Raw genomic sequence first — 22,085 nt, 5'->3', positions numbered from 1 at the left:
CTCTTTCAGATTTCATATTTCATTACTGTTTCATATACATATACAAAGTACATGGTTCTACAATTGCGAAATTATATTATTATATTTTTTATATTTTAGTAGATAAAAAAGTGTCATATATGAACGATATAGTACACACATCTGACATTTGATGTAACTGCGTACTTCGCGTTAGTATGAACGTAATAATATAACATATATGTAATCTATCGATTAAATATAGATGTAATCTCGTTATGGATATGTTTATGGAGGTATACAAAATTGTGTATGCATTATATAATGCGACACAAGGTACGGTATATTTTAGCTCTTTTTCTTTCTCTTTTTTTTTTTTGTTAACGCGATTTAATTTTCAAATATTGTGAAATATTCACAATTCTTTTTCCTTTTTTCATAACGTGTCTTGATTAATTTATAATATGTATTTGTATTAAATAATTGACAATTTATTATGTAATTTTTTCTTTATTTATATTTTTATATATTCTATTCCTATATATATATATACATATATATATATACATACCTATATATATTTCTATTTATTTTTATATATTCCTATATATATATTTCTCTCTATATATATATTTTTATACACTTGTACATAAAATCCATTTATTTAAATGTAAAACGTGTTTTCTAATGCATCGAGAAATCGATATATTTAATGCCAATTTTGCCATTTTTATACTTTTCTTTTTTTTTTTTTTTCTTTTATTTTAGTATTACAACGTATGACTATGTTTGGTCATAGATTACAGTAGATATAATTTTGTCTTTCCACACATGCCGTTTTATATAGTTTTTTGTTACAGAGAAGTGTCATTTCAAGTTCCAAGGTTAAATATTGGAAGATATCTTGAGAATATATTGAAGAATTGGAATTATAAAAAATAAAAATTAATGGAGGATGAATTGTCTACAACTAATTTTTCTTATTCATTTGAAATATTTAAAAAACTTCTTAATTAATCTAAACAGTGTCAATTTCTGTTTCAGTATATTTCATCTATATTGGCAAGATTCGATTCAACTCTTCGTTGATTGTTCTTTTCGTGTGTGAGATATGTGAGATGAATGTGTGCGTATGTGTGTGCGTGTAAAATAATTCTTATTTTAATATATGTTTTATTTTCAGGAAGTAATAAAATTATAAATTTCTTGTGATTACAGGTTGTTTCTTTATTATATAAAATTTGCATATTGATTTTGAATGCAACTTTTTGTTTAATTATAAAACGTTTTTTATATTTTATGTTCACAGGTGACTGTGAACAACAGAATGCTGATTTATTATATGAAATTTGCACATTGTGTCGATTGCTTCTTGTTTAATTATAAAATGTTTTTGATATTTTATGTTTACAGGTGACTGTGAACAATAGAATGCTGATTTATTATATAAAATTTGCACATTATTTCGATTGCTTGTTTAATTATAAAATGTTTTAAATGTTTTATGTTTACAGATGACTGTTGATTTATTATATGAAATTCGCATATTATTTCGATTGTTTATTTATGAAGTGATATAGATGTTTTATGTTCACAGGTAGCTGTGCTGTTTACATTATATGAAGAAATCGTGTATAGAATTATGTGTTAGATGATAAAATAATATGTGTAATGCAACAAAAAAATTGGCTGATCATTAATCTTACAAAAATTAAACTATTTCTCTTGTGTTATAGGTAATAAGACAGTATCTTTATATTATATATTTTCATTATGAAATAATATCAAATGAAATATATAATTTTTATATAAGATATATAAGATATTTTTGATTTCAGCATAATGGACATCCACGTTAGTTTAAAGGGAATAGAATTCCGTATGAAGGGCTCTATTCTTTACCGGGGAGGTAGGACGATATCAAACGGATTCATAAATTTTCGTCTAATCACGATTGATTAGAAAAAAATTTTTGATTCGTTTCGCGATTGATTTTCTTTCTTTTTCCAAATTTCTAATAATTATTATTAAATATGTTATAATAATGACTTTATATAATTCCAAATTGATTTTATGTAATTCCAATTGATTTTATGTAATTCCAATTGATTTTATGTAATTCCAATTGATTTTATATAATTCCAAAGCAATTGATATTAAAAATAGAGTCTAGCCCGTGGGTCTCTGTCTGCAGCAACCTCCATGTGGTGAGACCTGGAAATCGATATTACTTGCGATACATGACTAATTCAATTAACGCAAGTACTATCGAGCTAATGGCTGCATTTAAATTTAATCAAAATTTATTTTCTGTAATGATTTTTCTTTCTATCTTTTATATACAAAGTCGAAAAATGATTAGTTCGCAACATATTTTGAAAAAATGTCTGATGATTCACACATTTCGATTGCTACCAAAATTCTTTATATTTAATCGTGGCAAATATTTCTATATAATAATTATTTTTACTATCTAATATATTATATATTTAACTGAAGAGTTTTAGTGGAAACAAGAAAAAAAAAGAAAAGACGTGGTCAATAAAACTTGGATAAAAAAGTAATGTAAAAAAATGACGACTTATCGAAAAAAGATAATTGAAAGGTTTAGCTCAAAGATAACGGAAATGATAAAAATTCAAGATAATATATAATAATCATTCTTTTAGATCCAGTAACAGCTACAAATGATTGGTACTATGGTAACAAAAGTGATAAAATAGAAGTGTGATAAGAGATAGTGAATTATGTTTCAATATTCTTTACGAAACATTATCTGGCTTAAAAGTCATGTTTAGTATTGTGTTCTGTACATTTTGGTTAACAAGTTACGTGTTGAAATATTTAACTGGTAAAACTAGTTCTAATAAAATGCTTCGTTCCTTCTTTAATATTGAGGAAGAATCAGAAGAGATTCCTTCAGCTGACAATATTGAAACCGAGGTAAATATTTTGTAGGCTAAATAAGTAATATTAATGTTTCAAGATAAAAGAGAATATACATGTAACAATAAGGATAACAAGTTTAAATAATGAATAAAAAGATATATATATATATATGTGTGTGTGTGTGTTAGATTTATTTTTTCTGTTATCCATTTGTCTGATCATTATTTTTGTATTTTATATTTTTAGTAAATTTTTAATAAGAACTATTAAATTTCAATATTACAGCCCAAATAGTGATGGTCGGATATTAGAAAAGATCCGATCGATTTAACGTCCATCTGTTTCGAAATCAATTTGCACATGAATTTGCTTTATAGTTATGTTAATATAATAAAAAGTTGCTTTGAAAAAAGTGCCAGTGTGTGACTAGGCTATTAATAATATAAATTTGAAACAAAAAACTCAGTATCATATATCTAGAAAAAAGTATATCTCTTTTATAATAAATAAAACTTTAAATTATATATATTGTATATTAATTTAATAATTGTGTATTTTTCATATATTTTTTATATGAAAAAATTTTTGCACCTAATTTTTTATAAATTTTTATTAAACGATATAGATGGAAGCTTTTAAATGTTTAAACTTTGTCCAGATAATAAATACATTAAATTATAAACAGAAATAATGCAATTCCTTTTATAGTAATTTATTTGTTAGCATATCACACATTATATCTTATCTATGATTCCTTCAGATAAATAATTACACACGCACGCGCGCGAATCACTTATTTATTAAATTCCCTAAAACAAAAGGAAGAGAAAATTGATAAGGTTATGTACATTGTATTATTATTACTTATATATTTATTTAGTGCTATGAAGCTTAATTATTAAGGAAATGTATTTTAAATATAGAAAGTTAAGTATCAATCAGATATTTTGACACTAAAATTTAAAAAAATTTTTAAAGTAGTATATATATATCTTTATTTATTTTTGCATATTTTATAATAAAGCTTCTGGAATTTTGCAATCAGTTATATACTATTGGATACATTTCGCTAATAAAAATCGATTTTTTCATTATCTTTTTATAGCTAATTGATGGAGATCTTTCACAATTTGTATATAAAGAGGATAATAAAAGTCTGAATGTTATTTCAACTACAAGATCAGCTGACGTAGTCGATGCTAATAAATTTAAATCCAGCGATGATTACTACGAGTAATTATTTTTATTTTTTATTTTTTTTTTTAATTCTTTTATATAAATACTTAATATTAATATATAAAAACTTAAAAATAGTTAAATATAGTCTCATTATTAAATCTTATTATACTTATTTAAGGGCTTCGAACGCGTCTACCACTACTTTTACAGTTGGCATAGATGATCCTTTATATAATATGAATTATGATAATCGTGGAAAATGTGTGATTTTTAATCACACAATATTCGATGAGAATTTAAATGAACGAAGAGGTACAGATGTTGATGCAATTAGAATAAACAATGTCTTTACGAAGCTTGGTTTTGAAGTTTTGAGATATGACGATTTGACCTACATGGAATTAAAAGATAGAATATCTACATGTAAGTATATTTTTCTTCATTTTAATATTTGTCATTGTAAGAAAAAACGTCGCATGTTTTCGCTTCCGAGATAATTTGTCCTGAAATTTGTTCGGACAATTCCATTTTGTATGGATTCTTTTTTTTTCTTTTTCTTTTTCTTTTTTTGATAAATATAACTCGATTAACGTATAAAATTAAATTTTTTGGAATTGTGATATGCGAAATTTTTTGTTACAGATATAGATATCTAGATTATGTTTATATAATCTATAATAAATAAATAAATCTTTTTTTTATGTTTTTTTTAGTAAGTAACGAAGATCATTCTAACAGTGATTGCATTTGTATTTTTGTATTGACCCATGGTATCTCAGAAAATTTATTATATGCGAAAGATGTCCCGTATAGTGCTAATTATATTTGGAAACCTTTTAGCGCTGACTTATGTCCATCACTTGCGGGTAAACCAAAGCTGTTCTTTTTTCAGGTTATAAGTCATTTTAATTTCGCTATTTAAGATTTAAGTACCTACTATTGTTCATTGTCTTTTTTTCACATATGATATTTTTTTTAGGCATGTAGAGGCAATAAATGGCAAGAGTCATTTGAATTACGTAGTAATGCAGAAGTTACCGTTACAGATTCGACTGCATCCTATAAAATTCCTACACATGCAGATTTTCTAATCGCACACAGTACAATAGAAGGTAGTCGAGTAAATTATTTTATATATATCTTAAATTTTAATGACATTCTTTAATACATATATATGTATATTTTTGTTTTGGTTTATTTTTCCTCATAGGTTTTTATTCCTTTAGAAATGAAAAAAATGGTTCATGTTACGTGCAATATCTTTGTGATACTTTAGAAGAATATGCGGAAACCAAAGATCTCCTCAATATATTAACTATAACTGCACGAAAAGTGGCCATTAAATTTACTTCGTTCAATGATAAATATCTGGCAAGTCACAATAAAAAACAAATTCCTTCAGTGACATCGATGCTCATTCGAGATCTTTATTTTATACCTAAAAAAAAAGTGAACAATAAATCAGAATGAAGCGAAATAAAATTATTCGAAATCAATTTTTATTCGTGGAAAAAAAACGTTTTATTGGTAAATATTTTCGTATATTACTTATATAAGAAAAAACACAAAAGAATATAGAAAAAATGATGCAAATTAGTATTGATTGGGACAAAAATGATTCAAAATAAAGTCATAGAAATATAGAATCACGACCATTCATTTGTTATAAAGACTTAGTTTTATTTTTCTTATTTATATAATTTATTTTTCTTATTTAGATAATTTCTTACAATATAATTTAATTTCTAAATTGATAAATATTCGTTTCTTACTTCTCATTTGTAATAATAGAATATAAGTAATAATATGTATGATTCTTTTAAATTATTTTTTAAATATAAATATTAATGATAATGACGTTTTTAAAAAAATTCTCTATCAACAATCGATAGCAAGGGCGGTAGAAGCAGATAGAAAAAAAAAACTGTTAAAACGTTTAAAGTATAGTAAAAGAAAATGGTTAAAGTAAAATAACTTTAACTATATTTATCCAAAAAAAAGTAAATATATTTCTAGAAAAAGTAAATATATTTAAAGCTTTTTGTAAACTAAACTAATGAAGTCTTGAAATTTATTCTTATTATATTTAATTTATTAAATATTTTTATATTAGAATATCTTATCCTTTTGTACAGATTTTATTTATAATTTCTTAACAGTTAAATTTTTTAATTAAATTATTATTATTAAATTATAAAATGTTTAGAAAAAATTAAATAAATAAATTTATAAAATTATAATAGTTATAAAATTATAATAAATTTATGTATATAAAATTTAATTAAAATTAAAACTGCCAAGAAAATGTGTCTTTTTTTCTGAAAACGGTGGAAATGAGGACGGTCAATTCATTTCCATAATAATAGGTCAATGCCATACTGTGTAGAATAAGTATCTTGTGACAAGTTGTGATATATATTTATTTGTCCATAAACAGTTCTTAATTTTTAAATGATAATGAAAAAGAAAAATTATATCATTTAAAGTTATAAAGTTTGTTTAAAAATTAACAAAAAAGAATCATTTATCCAGGGCCCGTAAGATTATATATACAGCCCTGAGTAAAATAGAGAGGTGATGGTGCTTTTTGTTTTAAGCTTCTATAACTAAATTTATAAGACGCACTACCATCTTATATTTTGATTCAACGAATATATAAATATTGTAGATATTCTATGATACTTTCAGTTATGTGACACTAACGTAGTAATCGAACGAACATAATTAATTCATATATGTTATTTTTGCCGCCTTTAATATAAGTAGATTGTTAATAATTATTATTTACTTTTGGAAAGAAAATTAAATTTTAACAATACAAAAAAAGTTTTAAATTTAAAACAACAAACTTGTAGAACGTTTTCATGAAAGATGTGTATATATGTTTGTGTTGTGTGAGCGTTTACATGGGAACGAGTTTCAGGGAAGCCATTAGGAGAGCGCCATTTTGTCGGTTGATATCGTCGTGTGAAATTTGTGGTAGTAGTGTAAAACATCTGCCGAAATTGTCCTTGAATTTTCATCGTACTTTATTACATTTAATCGAAAAGTTTTGGGTTCTTATAAATAGAAATAAAGTAAGATTTACAATTTTCTTATTATTTAATACTAGATTACCATAAAAGATATCATCGCAAATTGGGGGCGTCTCGTGAGATTTATTGCAGTATAGTTCACTTTTGTCATAAAATCTTTATTGTACGTATCACGAAATTGATAATATCGAGATAATACTTTTAGAAACACAATTTTGCAAACTTTAGTGTAAGATTATATTTGTCTGTTCTATATAGTTATCTAATACTGTTAGGATAGTTGGTTAGAATAATATATATAAACAATAAGTATAATAGATAAATGTTTAGAAGTGATTTAATTCTTTAATTAGCAAATTAGGAACACACTGATAATATTCAATAATATTTTTGTTGTAATTTTAAGTATAAACCATGTCAAATGGTGGCGGAGATCACGACGATGAGGGATACGTTGTTAAAATGCGTGGACTTCCATGGTCTACAACTGTTGATGAGATTATGAAATTTTTTGGCGATTGTTCCATCACCAATGGAAAAGATGGAGTACACATGACTATGTCAAGGGAGGGAAGACCTAGCGGAGAAGCTTATGTAGAAATGGACACTCCAGAAGATATTGAAAAAGCTTGTAAAAGGGATAGAGATCATATGGGACATCGATATATCGAAGGTATATGTAATATTGCATATAGTAATTTATTAAATTATTTTTTTTATATAGCTTCTATTATTTAGTACATATACTATATTGCTATATATACGTATATTGGTTACTTTATTATATTTATAATAAAAAGATTATTCTTTGGCTTTAACTTATGTTTTATATTACTTTTATAGTTTTTAAAGCAAAAAGAGGTGAAATGGAGTGGGTAATCAAACGAAGTGGCTTAAATTTAGAAAATGCGATGGATGATGGCTGTGTCAGATTGCGTGGACTACCATTTGGTTGTTCTAAAGAAGAAATAGCACAATTTTTCTCAGGTATTTAATATATCCTATCTATATATTAATATACTTTGTTTTTCTTGTTCATGATTGACAGTTTTTACTAAGTACTATTATGCTTTGAGTTCAAAAAATGGTCTAGCACATATTTCTTTCTTTAACTTTAAATAGTCTTATTTCTCTTAGGGCATATATTGCTAAACATGAATCATAATATTACTATAATTCTGAATCACAGGGACTAAATGCTTTTGATGGTTCCATTATTTAATTTTAACTTGATAATATCTTTATTATAATTGTCAATAATATGTAGCAGTACCAAAAATATATGTGTGTGTGCATGTGTTAACAATATGCAGTGAAATAAATGATAAAGGAAATGTTTTAATAAGAATATAAGAAATTTTTATTTCTAATTAAGTTTTGAATTAAATATATGAAAATTTATATAATATATTATTTTTATCAATACTATATAATATTGTGATTAGAAATGAATAACATTATTAATATAATTTATTTTATTGCAGCATAAATAATTATTAAGTAATAAACAAAATAATTTTCAGCATAATTTATTAAGATCATATTTAAAAATATATTCATTATATTTGCAGAGACTTTTATTAATTCAATATTAATGAGTATATTTAATAATTTACCAACCAATTAATTAATATATTTAAATTTTTATCCATCCCAAGCAGTGTCTCTGTGTTTCTACATATCATTATTATCCATTTTAGTTACATCATATCGTGATTTTTTTTTTAATTATGATTATTGATTTCATAACATAGCATTGAACTGCTGAATTAAAATATAAAAGTTTTGCTTCTACTTCATCTTTGCTAGAAAGAATATGAAATTGGAGTAAGACAATTTAATAAATATCTGCAAAGGCTAAGTAAATTTGGCTTTATAAGGGTTTGATAAGTACATTGACTCGATACTTTAACTCATAATTGGGTGTTACGCTACAATATCGATGTTTGATTATGTGTGGGTCAGGGTTGGAGATATTGCCGAACGGGATTTCACTACCGACAGACTACACGGGCCGCAGTACTGGGGAGGCTTACGTTCAATTTGTTAACAAAGATGTTGCGGAGCGCGCTCTGCAGAAACACAAGGAAAAGATAGGACACAGGTGGGGCACTGACGCTAGCTGGGTTTGGGTATATTTATGATTTTTCAATATCATTTTTATATGATCGTAGTATATGTAGGTATATACATTTTGTTAGTTAATAGCGGGAATCAGTTTTTAAATATAGAAGCAGTTTCTTTAAATTCAGAACTTGTACAAATTATTTTAATATGTGAAACAGTTTATTTTTATTTGTCCAATATTATGGTACATGTCCTGGTAATTCAGGAAGTAACCATTGTGTAAAGAAACTGCCTCTTGGAGGGTAGAATCAAAATAAGGCTAAACATACGTAAGCAAAAGTACTGTTGGCCCAACTGAAACCTGTGGGTGGGTGCCGGGGAAGTATCCCGTGACATCATCATCAAATCCCATGGGAGGTGGGTAGGGCCCCAGGATGGGTAGGCACTACAGAGGTAGTAAAGATCAATTTGGTACTTCTGTCTGATACAAACAATTGTACTTTTCTTACAAAGTACAAGATTATACATTTTTTAAATTCGTAAATAAGCCATTGGCATTTGAAAACTTTTTATTTCTAAATTACTTCTTGCCTTAGTTTATATTTTAATTATATAAAAAAATAGAATAAGAAAAAATTTAATTGAATGCATTTATTTATAATAAACTCATCATAAGAAACTTTGTAAGAAATGCGATTGCAAGTGTTATTTGCCTGAAGACCTAGCATCACAAGGGCTAGGGTTGGCATAAATTCATCACAAAGCAAAGTCATCGTGGGAGGGTGTCAACAGAAATTTAAAATAAATGTGGAGGTGTAGTATGCATAGTTGTTTCATTACAACAAAGTTTTCAAAATATGAGGTTTCTTTTTTTAATTTTTTCTCCTTATACAAAAGCACTATAGTTTTTGACTTATTGAAGGTATGAATTTGAACAAATAGTTTACAAATATTAATTGTCTCTTTTTTGAAGTTATATATTTTTCAATGTTTAACTACATTATTATCAAGAAATAATAGCCCATCAGTTTAATGCATAAAACATATTCATTAATACATTTAATTATTGACAGGTACATTGAAATCTTCCGGAGTAGTTTATCTGAAGTTCGTGCTAGTATAGGACCAAAAATGCGTGGCGGCCCAATGGGTGGATTTAATCAGAGACCTGCACCTTATGATCGTGGTGATCGTTTCGGGGGCATGAATCGTTTCAGTAACAACGGTAGAGGATCTAGAAATAGAGGTACTCATGAGTTTTAAGTAAATATTAAGAGAAATATAATTGTTTTTTACTTTTACATACAATATATTGCAGATTTTGATAGTGGTCCTTGGGGAAGTGGAAATAATTTCAGTTCACGGGGAAGTGGAATGGGAATGCGTGGTGGAATGGACATGAAAGGAGGAAATTTTAGAGGAAGTGGTGATAATTGGGGTAGCAATACTGGAGTTCATAGTATACATATGAGAGGTCTACCATTCAAAGCAACAGAAGATGATATAGCAGATGTAAATATATCGATATTACTGTCAATTAAAATTATCAATCAAAAAATTATGAATAAAGTAATCTTTTGCTAATCAAATATATTGTTGTTTAGTTTTTCAGACCTGTTGTACCGATTAATGTTAAAATTCTCTTGGAAAATGGTGGACGTCCATCTGGTGAAGCAGATGTGGAATTTGAAACCCACGAAGAAGCAGTTAGAGCAATGTGCAAGGTGAACAAATCGTTAATTATGTATTATTTTATTCTTTTATTATATAATTTATTATGTTTGAAAAATCATCAAAATTTATTAAAAGTTATCTAAAAAATTAATATAATAGCTTGAGGAAAGAATCTTAAATTACTCTGACTTAAAAAATTCTGATTCATGTATTGTTATAGATCGATTATATATCCAATTTTTTATATTCATATAATATTTATATATTTCTATATCCTTACAGGATAAAAGTCACATGTCTTATAGATATATTGAGTTATTCCTTAACTCGAGCAGTAGTTCAAGTGGAATGTCTTTGGGTGGTATAGGAAACTTTTGTGGAGGTATATAAACAGTTTTTTAAATAAATAATATAATAAAATTTCGAAAATAAATATTTCCCAAATATGCGAAAAAATAGTGAAGATTTTATATACATGACATATTGAATTTATTAAAATTTTATTATACATATTTGATTTTAGGTTTGGGTAATAACTTTAGGCCAGGATATTCTCCAAATAGAGGATTCAGCAGTCAATTAGGAGGTAGTAATTACAACAGTTTTTGAGATTCGATGCCAGGTTTTTACGTACAGGGCTTACGTTCTTTACGAAGGATATAAGATGATTTAAGATTTAAAGAATCAATGTTCTAACTTGAGAAATATTGACGCATATGGAATTACTTTTTGCAGATGATACTGAGTGTAGAAATTATTTTTTTTTTTTTTCTTTTATATATACATATATTTTAGGTTCATTGATTAAAATAAAAATCTAATTATTACATAAATTGACAATTAATTAGATTTGGTTGTAACAGATTCCATTGAAACAGATAACAATATGCGTTAAATTCATATGTTGATATAACGTATAATTTAATGATTTATTTTGTTTAAAGATTACATTGTATTTTTTTGTTCATTTGTTTAAATTTGTTTTAATTTTTTTTTTTTTTTTATCTTTTCATAATTCATATAAGCAAAAAGTACATAAGCAAAGTGCCCTCTATTCATAAATGTTTTTTACGAAATATAGAAAACATTTAAAAATATATATTTAACAAGTTACAGGTAATATTAAAAATATAATAATATTTTGAATTTATTCGTTATTTTCCCAGAAGTAATTCAATATTAACAGATTTATAATAAATATTCGTTGCAACGATTTAATGCAAATTTCGTTAGGCACTTTGTTATTATATTTTGTGTTTATCTTATATGAAATTATAAAAAAAAAGGATCATTTAAATTTATATGGTATAAAAGTGCATATAAATTCTGATATTCATTGTTTCATTAAATGATGTAATGAAAAAATCCGGATAGGTGATTTATATGCTATATGCACAAAATTGTATCTAATAATTATAGTATCATTTCATTGATTCGAAAAATGTAATACTCTTTAGTTTTTGTTTACGATTACGAAAGTCGCATGAATTGCGAATATGTTATGTTCCTTTATAAATTCTACTTTGTATATGTGGAAATCGAGCCTATGCCATGTGTATGAAATAAAATAGTAATAATGAATGCCGAATGTGAACTGTGCTTTAAAAAGATAGTAAATAAAAATGTTATCTTCTTATTCAATCTCTTTTTATGATAATACCTATACTATATTTGTCAGCACGTTTATTACTAAATGATTAATACATTTTTTTCATAAGTATTGAATGTCAGATACATAATTAATCGTGAATAATATTGTAATAATTGATGCATTGTAATATTATTTTTATATACAACATAGAAAAAACTATTTTAAGCATGAAAAATGAAATAAGAGATATAGCTATATATTAAGTACATTAAGTACATATTCAATTTATAGATATGGTTGACATATATATGTATGTATATATGTGTATATATATATGTGTGTATATATATATATATTATCACAATAAGATAAATTTTAATCGTTTTATCACTACTATTATATTTACTTAGTTACTCTCATAAACGAAGAAACATTTCGATTTAATTTAATAGTATATCTTTAAATACTTAATGATCATTTAAATATGTGTGTATTGTTTCTCTATATGTAAATATTTTAAAACGTGTATACTAATCATTTATTTCTATATATACGATGATTAATATTATTTCATTATAAATAAATACATACATACATATATAAACACTTTTAAAATACATAGCACTTATTTTATAACCGCAGCTTAATATTTTGTATAATTATTTTATGGTAATGATCTGATGTGATACAATGTGACAGCAACGTCATGCGATTAACGTATGTCAGATATCATACTCACAATTGCGGTCAATTAAATCATGATTACTTTAAAAGGTAAGGAAGTAAAATACTTATCCATAATATAACAATATCTGTGTTAAAAAATGGAACACGGATCTATTAAAATATTGTTATTTTTTATACGAAATAAGGTTAAGGAAACAAAAGATCTACTTCATTTATTTCATTTATTACATTTTATTTGTACGACACGATTTAGTATGAAATATTAAAGTATGAAATAAGTGTTCTATATGTATTTAACCTTGTCTTTTTGTTTTTTTGATTAGGAAAGATTAGAATTCACACGTTATCAGTGACATGATGTGAAAATCTCAGTGAATCTATAAACGTCATAAAAGTATTTTATAGTATTCCGCGAGATGCTTTGTGCTTCGAATGAAAGAAACAAGGCAAAAATCATTTTAAATATATTAATATATTCAAATACAATAAATATTTTTGTACAATTTGAAAGTAATTTATAAGAAGAACAATGGTTGAAGACACAAGTGAAATAAATATTGTTACTGAGACTATTGAAAAAAATACAAACCAGCTAAATAAAGCTGATAAGAGGTAAAGCACAAATGTCTTTGTCTACATTATGAAAATAAATGTTTGTATCTTTTTTTAGTCAAGCATGTGGTAACGATGGACCAAATTTTTTTCTACCAATAAATACACATAAACACAATATGGAATATACTCCTGGTTTAGGAATTATACGCTATAATCATGCAATGCAGAATTTAATACCTATGCGTCCTAAAACAACGTATGTATTTTTACAAAATATGTTTTTATGAAAGTATTTACTTGTATATAATCATATAATATAATATTTGTAAATATAATAACTATAGTAACTTATGTAAGGAACAATTATATAACAAATATTTTTTTAGTGATAAAGAAGCCATGCCAGGAGATACTGCCGGGTTATTTTCTTATATGTTTGTTACATGGATGACAAGATATTTATGGAAAGCATACAAAAAGGGTATTTTATTATCAGATCTTCCATTAATTTCACCCTATGATAGTTGTATTTATAATTTACAAAGGTAAAAAATTATAATTATTTATTTAGGAAAATGTCTTTTGTGTGAAATTTTATATCATTGTTTAGAAATATAAATTCTTTTAGATTAGAAAACCTATGGCAAGAAGAATTACATAGAAATGGTCCTAATAATGCATCATTTTCTATGGTTGTATGGAAATTTGTACGCACAAGAGTATTTGTCAGTTGTGTTCTTTTGTCTTGCTCAGTAATTTTTGGTTTTATAAGCCCTGTATGTTAAATTTTTTTTCATCTATTTAATTTGTCTTAGTTTTTCATGTATTTACACTATAAGAATTTATTTGTAGGCAATATTAATGAGAAATATTTTAGAATATATACAATCCCCAGAAGGAACCATTTGGGATGGAATAAAGTGGGCATTATTATTAACATTGTGTGATTTTTCAAGAACAATATTTCTTACATTGACTTGGATTGTTAATTATAGAACAGCATTAAGACTGAAATCATCTTGTACTGCTTTATTATATAAAAAAATTATTGGATTAAACAATGTTGGAAGCATAAATATAGGAGAAGTATGATTTATTTAAAATTTTTATTTTATTTATTTGATTATTACTTTTTAATATATAATTTTTATAAATCTTTTTCTCTATCCTAGCTAGTGAATTTATTTTCCAATGATAGTCAAAGATTATTTGATGTAATCTTATATGGTCCAATGATTGTTAGCAGTCCTATTATTATTATTTGTAGTATTATTTACATATTGCAGTTCTTCAGTCCTATGGCTCTTTTGGGCATGGTAGCATTTCTTTTATTTTATCCTATACAGGTAAAAAAAATAAAGTATAATAAATTAATTTTTATGTTTTCAATTATATATAAATATTTAATAATATAACTGTGTTCTATTTCAGTATCTACTTTCACGTTTAAATGGTTATTTACGAAGTAAGGCAGTAAAAATTACTGATGTTCGTGTGAAATTAATGAATGAAATTCTTGAAACTATAAAGATGATCAAAATGTATTCATGGGAGAATTATTTTTGCCAAAAACTTCTTAGTAATTATTAACTAATCAACGAAAAGTATAAGATTATGTATTAATTCATACAATCAGTAAATTTTTTACTTTTCAGATATACGTAAAACAGAGAAAAATTGGCTACATAAGATAGCATATTTCCAAAGTCTTAGTGTTTCATTGACACCTGCTGTGCCTATTATCTCTGCTATTATTACTTTTTTGGCTCATGTCTCTGGAGGATTTAATTTAACAGCTGCACAGGTATGTATTATCTTATTACTATAAAATGATGTAACTATAAAAAATTTATTTGTATGCATTAAACAGAAGAGAAAGATAACAAGAAGTTTAAGAAAATGTTATGTTACATAATACATATTATACATTAATTTGTCTCACATTACAAAACATAATTTTTATAAATCTTAATATTATATTTTATATGCAATGATAAATAGTGTTGCACTTATTAAAGAACATATTACAGGCTTTTCCTATCGCATCTTTATTTTGGAACCAGCTGAGACTGGTACTTGTTGCACTTAAGGATTCTACACGATACATTATCAGTGCTCATATAGCCCTTAGAAGATTTCAGGTTTTTTTTTAAATTTTAAACTGTTATAGTTTATATAGTATAATATGTAATATTTTCTATACATATTATTAAGAGAAAAATTTTTGTGTATTTTATGTGCAATTTTATTTCAAATAATAATTTAACCAATATACTAACAATTCTGTAGTTTTTAAAATTGATAATTCTGCTCTTCATATTAAGTATTCTTAGATTTAAATACGTTTTATATTTATTTATTGTGTCACAAGTATAGTTGTCCATTATTACAGATTGTCATAAATCTTTAATATATGTAATTTTCTATTAAATAATAGCAAAAAAATTATAAGTATAAAAAAGTAAACAGTAAAATGTAAAAAGCTCCATGATCAAAATAATTATATATCTCAATATATTGAAATATACACATGGATTATATCTAATAATAATATGTAAATAGAACTTTAGCATATATGGGAAAGCTTTTAGTAATGGGTTATGGATTAAATAGATAAAAGAAAAAATGTTCTGCAAAAGTGTAATATAATTGCTTTCTATTTATCTTGTATATAGCCTTAATGTATATGTAAAAAAAGATACATATATAATAATTACAAAAATAGACTATTAAAATTATATAATACATTGCTATTTAACTAAACTATAAAAATAATTAGTAGAAATACTTGTGTTGAACTGCATTGCTTTTTCAGGTATTTCCCTTTGTATCATTGCTCAATGCTCAAATTCGTACTAGTTTCATGTTTTTGCAAGTGGCTATAATTAATATTATTGCATCAAAGATAACTTTCAACAGATTAAAGGTGTTTATTTCTATGTTTTTATATTACCTTTATGTTTTTATTAATACTTTATTGCCATATTAAGAATATTAATTAAATAAATAACACTTTACTAAATACTAACAAATGCACGTTACATTAGCTATTTATATTTCTTTTATATAATATATACTTATAATTATGAGTGATAAATTTTTTTAGTTGGAATGTATAAATATTTTAATATTGCATAATATATACTAACATTTTGAATACATTTATGTCTTATAAGTTATACAATTTTATTCTGCATTCTATATTAAAAAAAAGAGGTATTGATATATTCTAAAAGTCAATGTAATTATTAATATGCTTTTGTGATGTTACATTGAATTCTAAATTTTTCTTATCGAAAAAAATTTATTTTTTATATCATAATTAGCACCATTTGCTTGTTTTATAAGAATCATTTGTAAATAAGTAAGATATTACAATTAAATTTTGGAACATGTTACCAATAGTAATTTAATGGCATGCTATTATAATTAATTTATTATTGACTGTAGATTTTGAAAACAATTTTGTTGTATGTTTGTATAATGAAATTTATTTTTCTCTACTTCGTATTTTATTTTTTCTTTTTGCAGTTAAAAAAGATATTATTGATAATATTATTTTAAAAACTCATAAATAAGAAGAAACAAAACTGATGGAGATACTGCAAAATTTGTAAATAATAATGCTGTATTATATTATGTGTGCTTATGTGAATGTGATTAAATATTAAAAATATGTATATATTATAACATTATTTTACATATGTATATAGATAGATTAATGTATTATTAAATTCGTACAGAAAATTATGTTATTGGACAAAGGCAATATTTGTATATCAAGACCTATTATGAAATCACAATCAATAGCAATTGCTAATGCAACATTTGTTCTTGATAATTCTAAAGAACAAACTAATCTATTGAACAAATCAAAAAACAAAAAAATGTGAGTAAGGATATTAATAAAAAATCTTGTTTTAACAAAAAAAAAAAAAAATATTTTTATAATTATAACTTACTCTAATAATACTACAACATCAAAAATATTAATTTCTTTTTATTTAATGTTCTTATATTTCTCATATTTTAGAAAAGATTCAGATGCCAATACAACAGAACTTGAAGAACTTAAATATTCTGAAGAGAACATGTATGTCCAAATACTTACAAATATAACATTTGGTGCACCTAAAGGCAAATTAATTGGAATTTGTGGCCAAGTAGGCAGTGGAAAATCTAGTCTTTTGCTTGCAATATTGGGTCAATTACAAATAATAAAAGGACAACTTTCAAGAGAAGGCTCTTGTGCATATGTCAGTCAACAAGCATGGATAATTAATTCAACCCTCAAAGAGAATATTCTTTTCGGAGAACAGTTTGATGCTAAACGTTATTATCAAGCACTAACAGTATGTAATTTAAAGGATGATCTAAACATGTTACCAGGAGGAGATGAAACTGAAATTGGTGAAAGAGGTATAAATTTATCAGGAGGGCAAAAACAAAGAGTTGCACTTGCCCGAGCATTTTATGCCAATCGGTAGATTTCACAATTTAATTTCTTTTGCTTTTAAATATTCGTTTTTCATTCTAATCAATTAACAATTAAAAATTTTCTAGGGATATTTATTGTCTAGATGATCCTCTGAGCGCAGTAGATACACATGTTGGATATTATATTTTTAAGAAATTGATTCTTGATGCTTTGAAAGAAAAAACTGTTATTCTTGTTACTCATCAAATTCAGGTATTTTTAAAGAAATAATAAAATAATAGTTTTATCACAGGCTGGTTTTTTGGCAGATTTTATTTTATATAGTTTCTGGAATGTTGTGACCAAATTTATCTACTTCAAAATGGAACAATTTCCGAACACGGAACGCATATGGAACTTATGCAGTTAGATAGGGAGTATGCAATAATAGTAAATAATATGTTGCAACAATCCAAACATAAGTTAAATGGGTTTGTTACTTTAATACAATTATTATCTTAGTACATTACATACTTTTTGCTTTATATTACTATTTATATTAGTTTTTATTATTTTATAGAGAACAATATGGACAAATAATAAATAAGGATGAAAATAATATTAATTCTGAACCAAACATTGAACTTATTAATTCTCAGGAGAAGCAAGATGAAGAAAATTCAAAAAAGATTCATAGTGGAGGTAATAATAAATTATCTTTTATATCTTCTAAAATAAATAATTAACTATTTCATCTCTGTAGGAACAACTTTAACATTACAAGATAAAGTTGAAACTGGATCTGTAAAAATGCAAACGTATCATGCATATATAAAAGCTGCTGGTGGATATTTAATGGCTCTTTTAGTATTTTGTATATTATTTTCAAATGTAGGAAGTATGGCATTTAGTTCATGGTGGCTTGTTGTATGGATCAAAGCAGGTGGTGGAGTAAGTAGGTTTTTAATAAAAATTACTGAATAGAAATGTATAACATGAAATATAATCTTATATAATTCAGAATAATAGAAAATAAATTAAGAAGTAAAATTTTGATAAAAAGCTTTTCCTTTTTTTTTATATTTTTAAGAATGCAACTGTTCCTGGTAGTAATGGTACTCTTTTATCAGATAACATAATTGACAATCCAAATTTCACATATTATCAAAATATTTATGCTACATGTATCGGTTTTATAATTATGACAAGCCTTGTCCGAGGCTTAGTAATAACATATGCTACAATACGTGCTTCAACAAGAGTACATAATTCTGTTTTCAAAAATATAATTACATCTCCTCTGAAGTTTTTTGAAACCACTCCAAGTGGTAGAATACAAAATATTTTCAGTCGAGATATAGATGAAGGTATATACTAAAATACATACACATATATTTTTATAAATCTAATGTAATTTAAAAAATAATCATATAATATAAAATTATTTTAATTTATTTCCTCATTTATAGTGGACAATTATTTACCATTGGCAGTGGAATATATGATACAAAATATTTTCACTTGTATAGTTGCTATTTTCTTTATATGTTTTGTTCTTCCTTGGTTTTCTATACCTTTAATTATTCTTGGCACAGTGTTTTTTTTGGTCAGCAAAATGTTCAGGTGAATCTAATACAATATTTGTCATTTTCAATTTATAAAAAAATTAAAATATATGCTGTTGATAATATAAATGTTATTAAAATATCATTGATTTATTTTCATTGTAGAGTTGCAATGAGAGATTTCAAAAGAATGGAAAGTACTTCACGCTCACCTGTTCTGAGTTTTGTAACAACTACTGTTCAAGGTTTGCATACTATTCATGCTTTCAAAAAAGAAAAGAATTTTATAAAAAAGTAAGTATTTTTTTACATATTATAAGATTAGATAAAAATATCTATAATAAATTATTTTTTTACATAGGTTTGAAGAATTATTGGATCTCAATAATTTATGCACTTACATGTGTAATGCAGCAATGCGTTGGTCTGCCGTGAGACTGGATAGTTTAGCAATTGCTTGTTGTTCCATCACAGCATTCTTAATTATCTTTTTAAAAGGCAAAATACCTGCTGCCCTTGCTGGTCTTGCCATGGCATATGCTACTCAAATCTCAGGTGTTTTTCAATACACTGTCAGGTTAATGTCAGAGACTGAAGTACGTTTTATAAGTATGGAGAGAATAAATTATTACCTTAAGGTATGTAATATAATTTTTGCTTACCACTGTTTATCAAAATAACTCATAGTGATAATACATAGTGATAATCATTCTATACATTTAGAATTTAGAAAAGGAAGATACTCCCAAAGAATCATTAATTAAATTAGATGAAAATTGGCCTAGTTCTGGTAAAATACAATTTAAAAATGTTCAAATGAAATATAGAAAAGAATTACCACTTGTATTAATCAATATTTCATTTACTGTCAAAACTGGAGAAAAACTAGGTAAGATTTTGTATTTTTAAATATATTTTTGCTAATGTGATACATTATTTTATATTCTTTTTATTATATCATTTGTATTTTAGGAATTGTAGGTAGAACAGGTTCTGGAAAAAGTTCTTTAACAGTAGCCTTATTTCGACTGGTTGAACTTTGTGGGGGAGTAATAAAAATTGATGGTGTAGATATATCAAAAATAGAACTACACTTATTGAGAAGTAAACTTTCTATTATACCACAGGATCCAGTATTATTTAGTGGAACAATACGGTAAAAATACAGATAATACACAAATACACAATTTTATATTTATAAAATAATTAATGAGGCATTTTAATTTTTGAGTAGATCTAATTTGGATCCATTTAAAAAATATACTGACCTTGAAATTTGGAGTGCTCTTGAGAAAAGTCAACTTAAAGAAAAAGTAAAATTAATGAATGGTCAACTTGAAGCGTTTGTAGAAAGCGGTGGAAATAATTTCAGTGTTGGAGAAAAACAACTTCTTTGTTTAACAAGAGCACTTTTACGCAATAGCAAAGTAAGATAATCAACTAAAAATTATTCATTTTATATTATATTATATATATTTTATATTATAGATATTGATTTTGGATGAAGCAACTGCAGCAGTCGATCCAGAAACCGAAACAGCTATTCAAGATACAATACAAAATGAATTTGTAGAATGTACTGTTTTAACTATCGCACATCGTTTACAAACTATTATGAAATATGACAAAATTCTTGTCATGAAAAATGGATCTATTCTCGAATTCGATACAACGACTAATCTTCTCTCGAATCCAAATTCTGAATTTTTTAAAATGACGGCTGTTATGAGAAAAACAGTTAAATAATCTGCAATCAATTCCTTAATATTTTATTCGAAAAAAAAAACTATAAAAATAAACCAGAAAAAAAAGTTGCAGACAGTACTGCCATTTCTTTAAAATTATTAATATACAAAAAAATATTTTGTTTATTAACTTTATATAATATTATAACTTATATAATTTTATCTCAACTTATTTTATTAATCAATATTTTACAACTAATAATCTTTTAATAAGAGAATAATAATTGTAATACTCGCCAGAAGTATTTGAAATAATAATTTTAATTTCATATACATAATTAATAAAAAGTATAAAATAACAGAAATGTGATTAGCATTATATTAATTTTATATATTCATTGTATAAAGATCTTTATTTTTATGTTTCATATATATATAATACCTTCAATGCATAGTTTTTATGTATTATAATTATAGATGTAATTGTTTACAACAAAAAAAGATGTAATTAATATAATATATTTATAATCGATATATTAGTAATAATATCGAGTAATAATAATAATTATATAATGCATTCATTATTTTAAGACTATAACCAATAGTTTATAGTTTTTTTCTTAACATTAATATTTATAAATAATTTCTTTTTTAGAGGTAAGAAGAATTATTCACTTTTTATTCACATAAAATTTTTAAAAATATATAATAAAAATTTATATACATAGAATTTATATAAAAAGAATTTTATAAAAAAAGAAAAATTGTTATATAGATCTATAT

The 22,085-nt window shown here is 24.9% G+C and overlaps 3 protein-coding genes across 8 annotated transcripts; all 3 read left to right on the top strand.

Moving 5' to 3' along the window:
- Positions 1-2,679: 2,679 nt before the first annotated feature.
- Positions 2,680-5,678, top strand: LOC122628391 (caspase-1-like). Its single transcript, XM_043810652.1, has 6 exons — positions 2,680-2,901; positions 3,953-4,080; positions 4,205-4,449; positions 4,740-4,918; positions 5,006-5,138; positions 5,237-5,678. The coding sequence occupies exons 1-6, from the start codon at positions 2,749-2,751 to the stop codon at positions 5,494-5,496; spliced, it is 1,098 nt and encodes a 365-aa protein (XP_043666587.1). The 5' UTR covers positions 2,680-2,748; the 3' UTR covers positions 5,497-5,678.
- A 1,270-nt stretch (positions 5,679-6,948) lies between these two features.
- On the top strand, positions 6,949-12,438 carry LOC122628390 (heterogeneous nuclear ribonucleoprotein H2). Of its 2 annotated transcripts, none has more exons than XM_043810650.1 (9): positions 6,949-7,103; positions 7,468-7,734; positions 7,905-8,048; positions 9,027-9,165; positions 10,202-10,374; positions 10,447-10,640; positions 10,733-10,852; positions 11,085-11,184; positions 11,326-12,438. In XM_043810650.1, the coding sequence occupies exons 2-9, from the start codon at positions 7,476-7,478 to the stop codon at positions 11,409-11,411; spliced, it is 1,215 nt and encodes a 404-aa protein (XP_043666585.1). In that variant the 5' UTR covers positions 6,949-7,103; positions 7,468-7,475; the 3' UTR covers positions 11,412-12,438. The 2 variants fall into 2 exon arrangements, with proteins under 2 accessions (XP_043666585.1, XP_043666586.1); XM_043810651.1 differs by lacking the exon at positions 6,949-7,103 and adding an exon at positions 7,120-7,224.
- A 517-nt stretch (positions 12,439-12,955) lies between these two features.
- LOC122628389 (multidrug resistance-associated protein 5-like) lies at positions 12,956-21,506 on the top strand. Of its 5 annotated transcripts, none has more exons than XM_043810645.1 (25): positions 12,956-13,167; positions 13,404-13,692; positions 13,751-13,891; positions 14,022-14,180; positions 14,264-14,411; positions 14,488-14,721; positions 14,808-14,981; positions 15,067-15,214; positions 15,291-15,439; positions 15,666-15,776; positions 16,451-16,561; positions 17,379-17,524; positions 17,669-18,118; positions 18,199-18,325; positions 18,398-18,543; positions 18,633-18,754; positions 18,816-19,003; positions 19,143-19,419; positions 19,522-19,675; positions 19,783-19,911; positions 19,979-20,255; positions 20,341-20,506; positions 20,590-20,773; positions 20,852-21,044; positions 21,106-21,506. In XM_043810645.1, exons 2-25 carry the CDS (start codon positions 13,610-13,612, stop codon positions 21,361-21,363), a joined length of 4,275 nt encoding a protein of 1,424 aa, XP_043666580.1. In that variant the 5' UTR covers positions 12,956-13,167; positions 13,404-13,609; the 3' UTR covers positions 21,364-21,506. The 5 variants fall into 5 exon arrangements, with proteins under 5 accessions (XP_043666580.1, XP_043666582.1, XP_043666583.1 ...); XM_043810646.1 differs by lacking the exon at positions 12,956-13,167 and adding an exon at positions 13,249-13,265; XM_043810647.1 differs by lacking the exon at positions 15,666-15,776 and having other exon boundaries at positions 12,957-13,167.
- Positions 21,507-22,085: the final 579 nt, after the last annotated feature.

The sequence above is a fragment of the Vespula pensylvanica genome, chromosome 4 (assembly GCF_014466175.1).
Source record: "Vespula pensylvanica isolate Volc-1 chromosome 4, ASM1446617v1, whole genome shotgun sequence".
In the NCBI taxonomy this organism is placed as follows: domain Eukaryota; kingdom Metazoa; phylum Arthropoda; class Insecta; order Hymenoptera; family Vespidae; genus Vespula; species Vespula pensylvanica.
The sequence above is the reverse complement of the archived record's forward strand: the minus strand, read 5'-3'. Positions and strand labels throughout refer to the sequence as shown.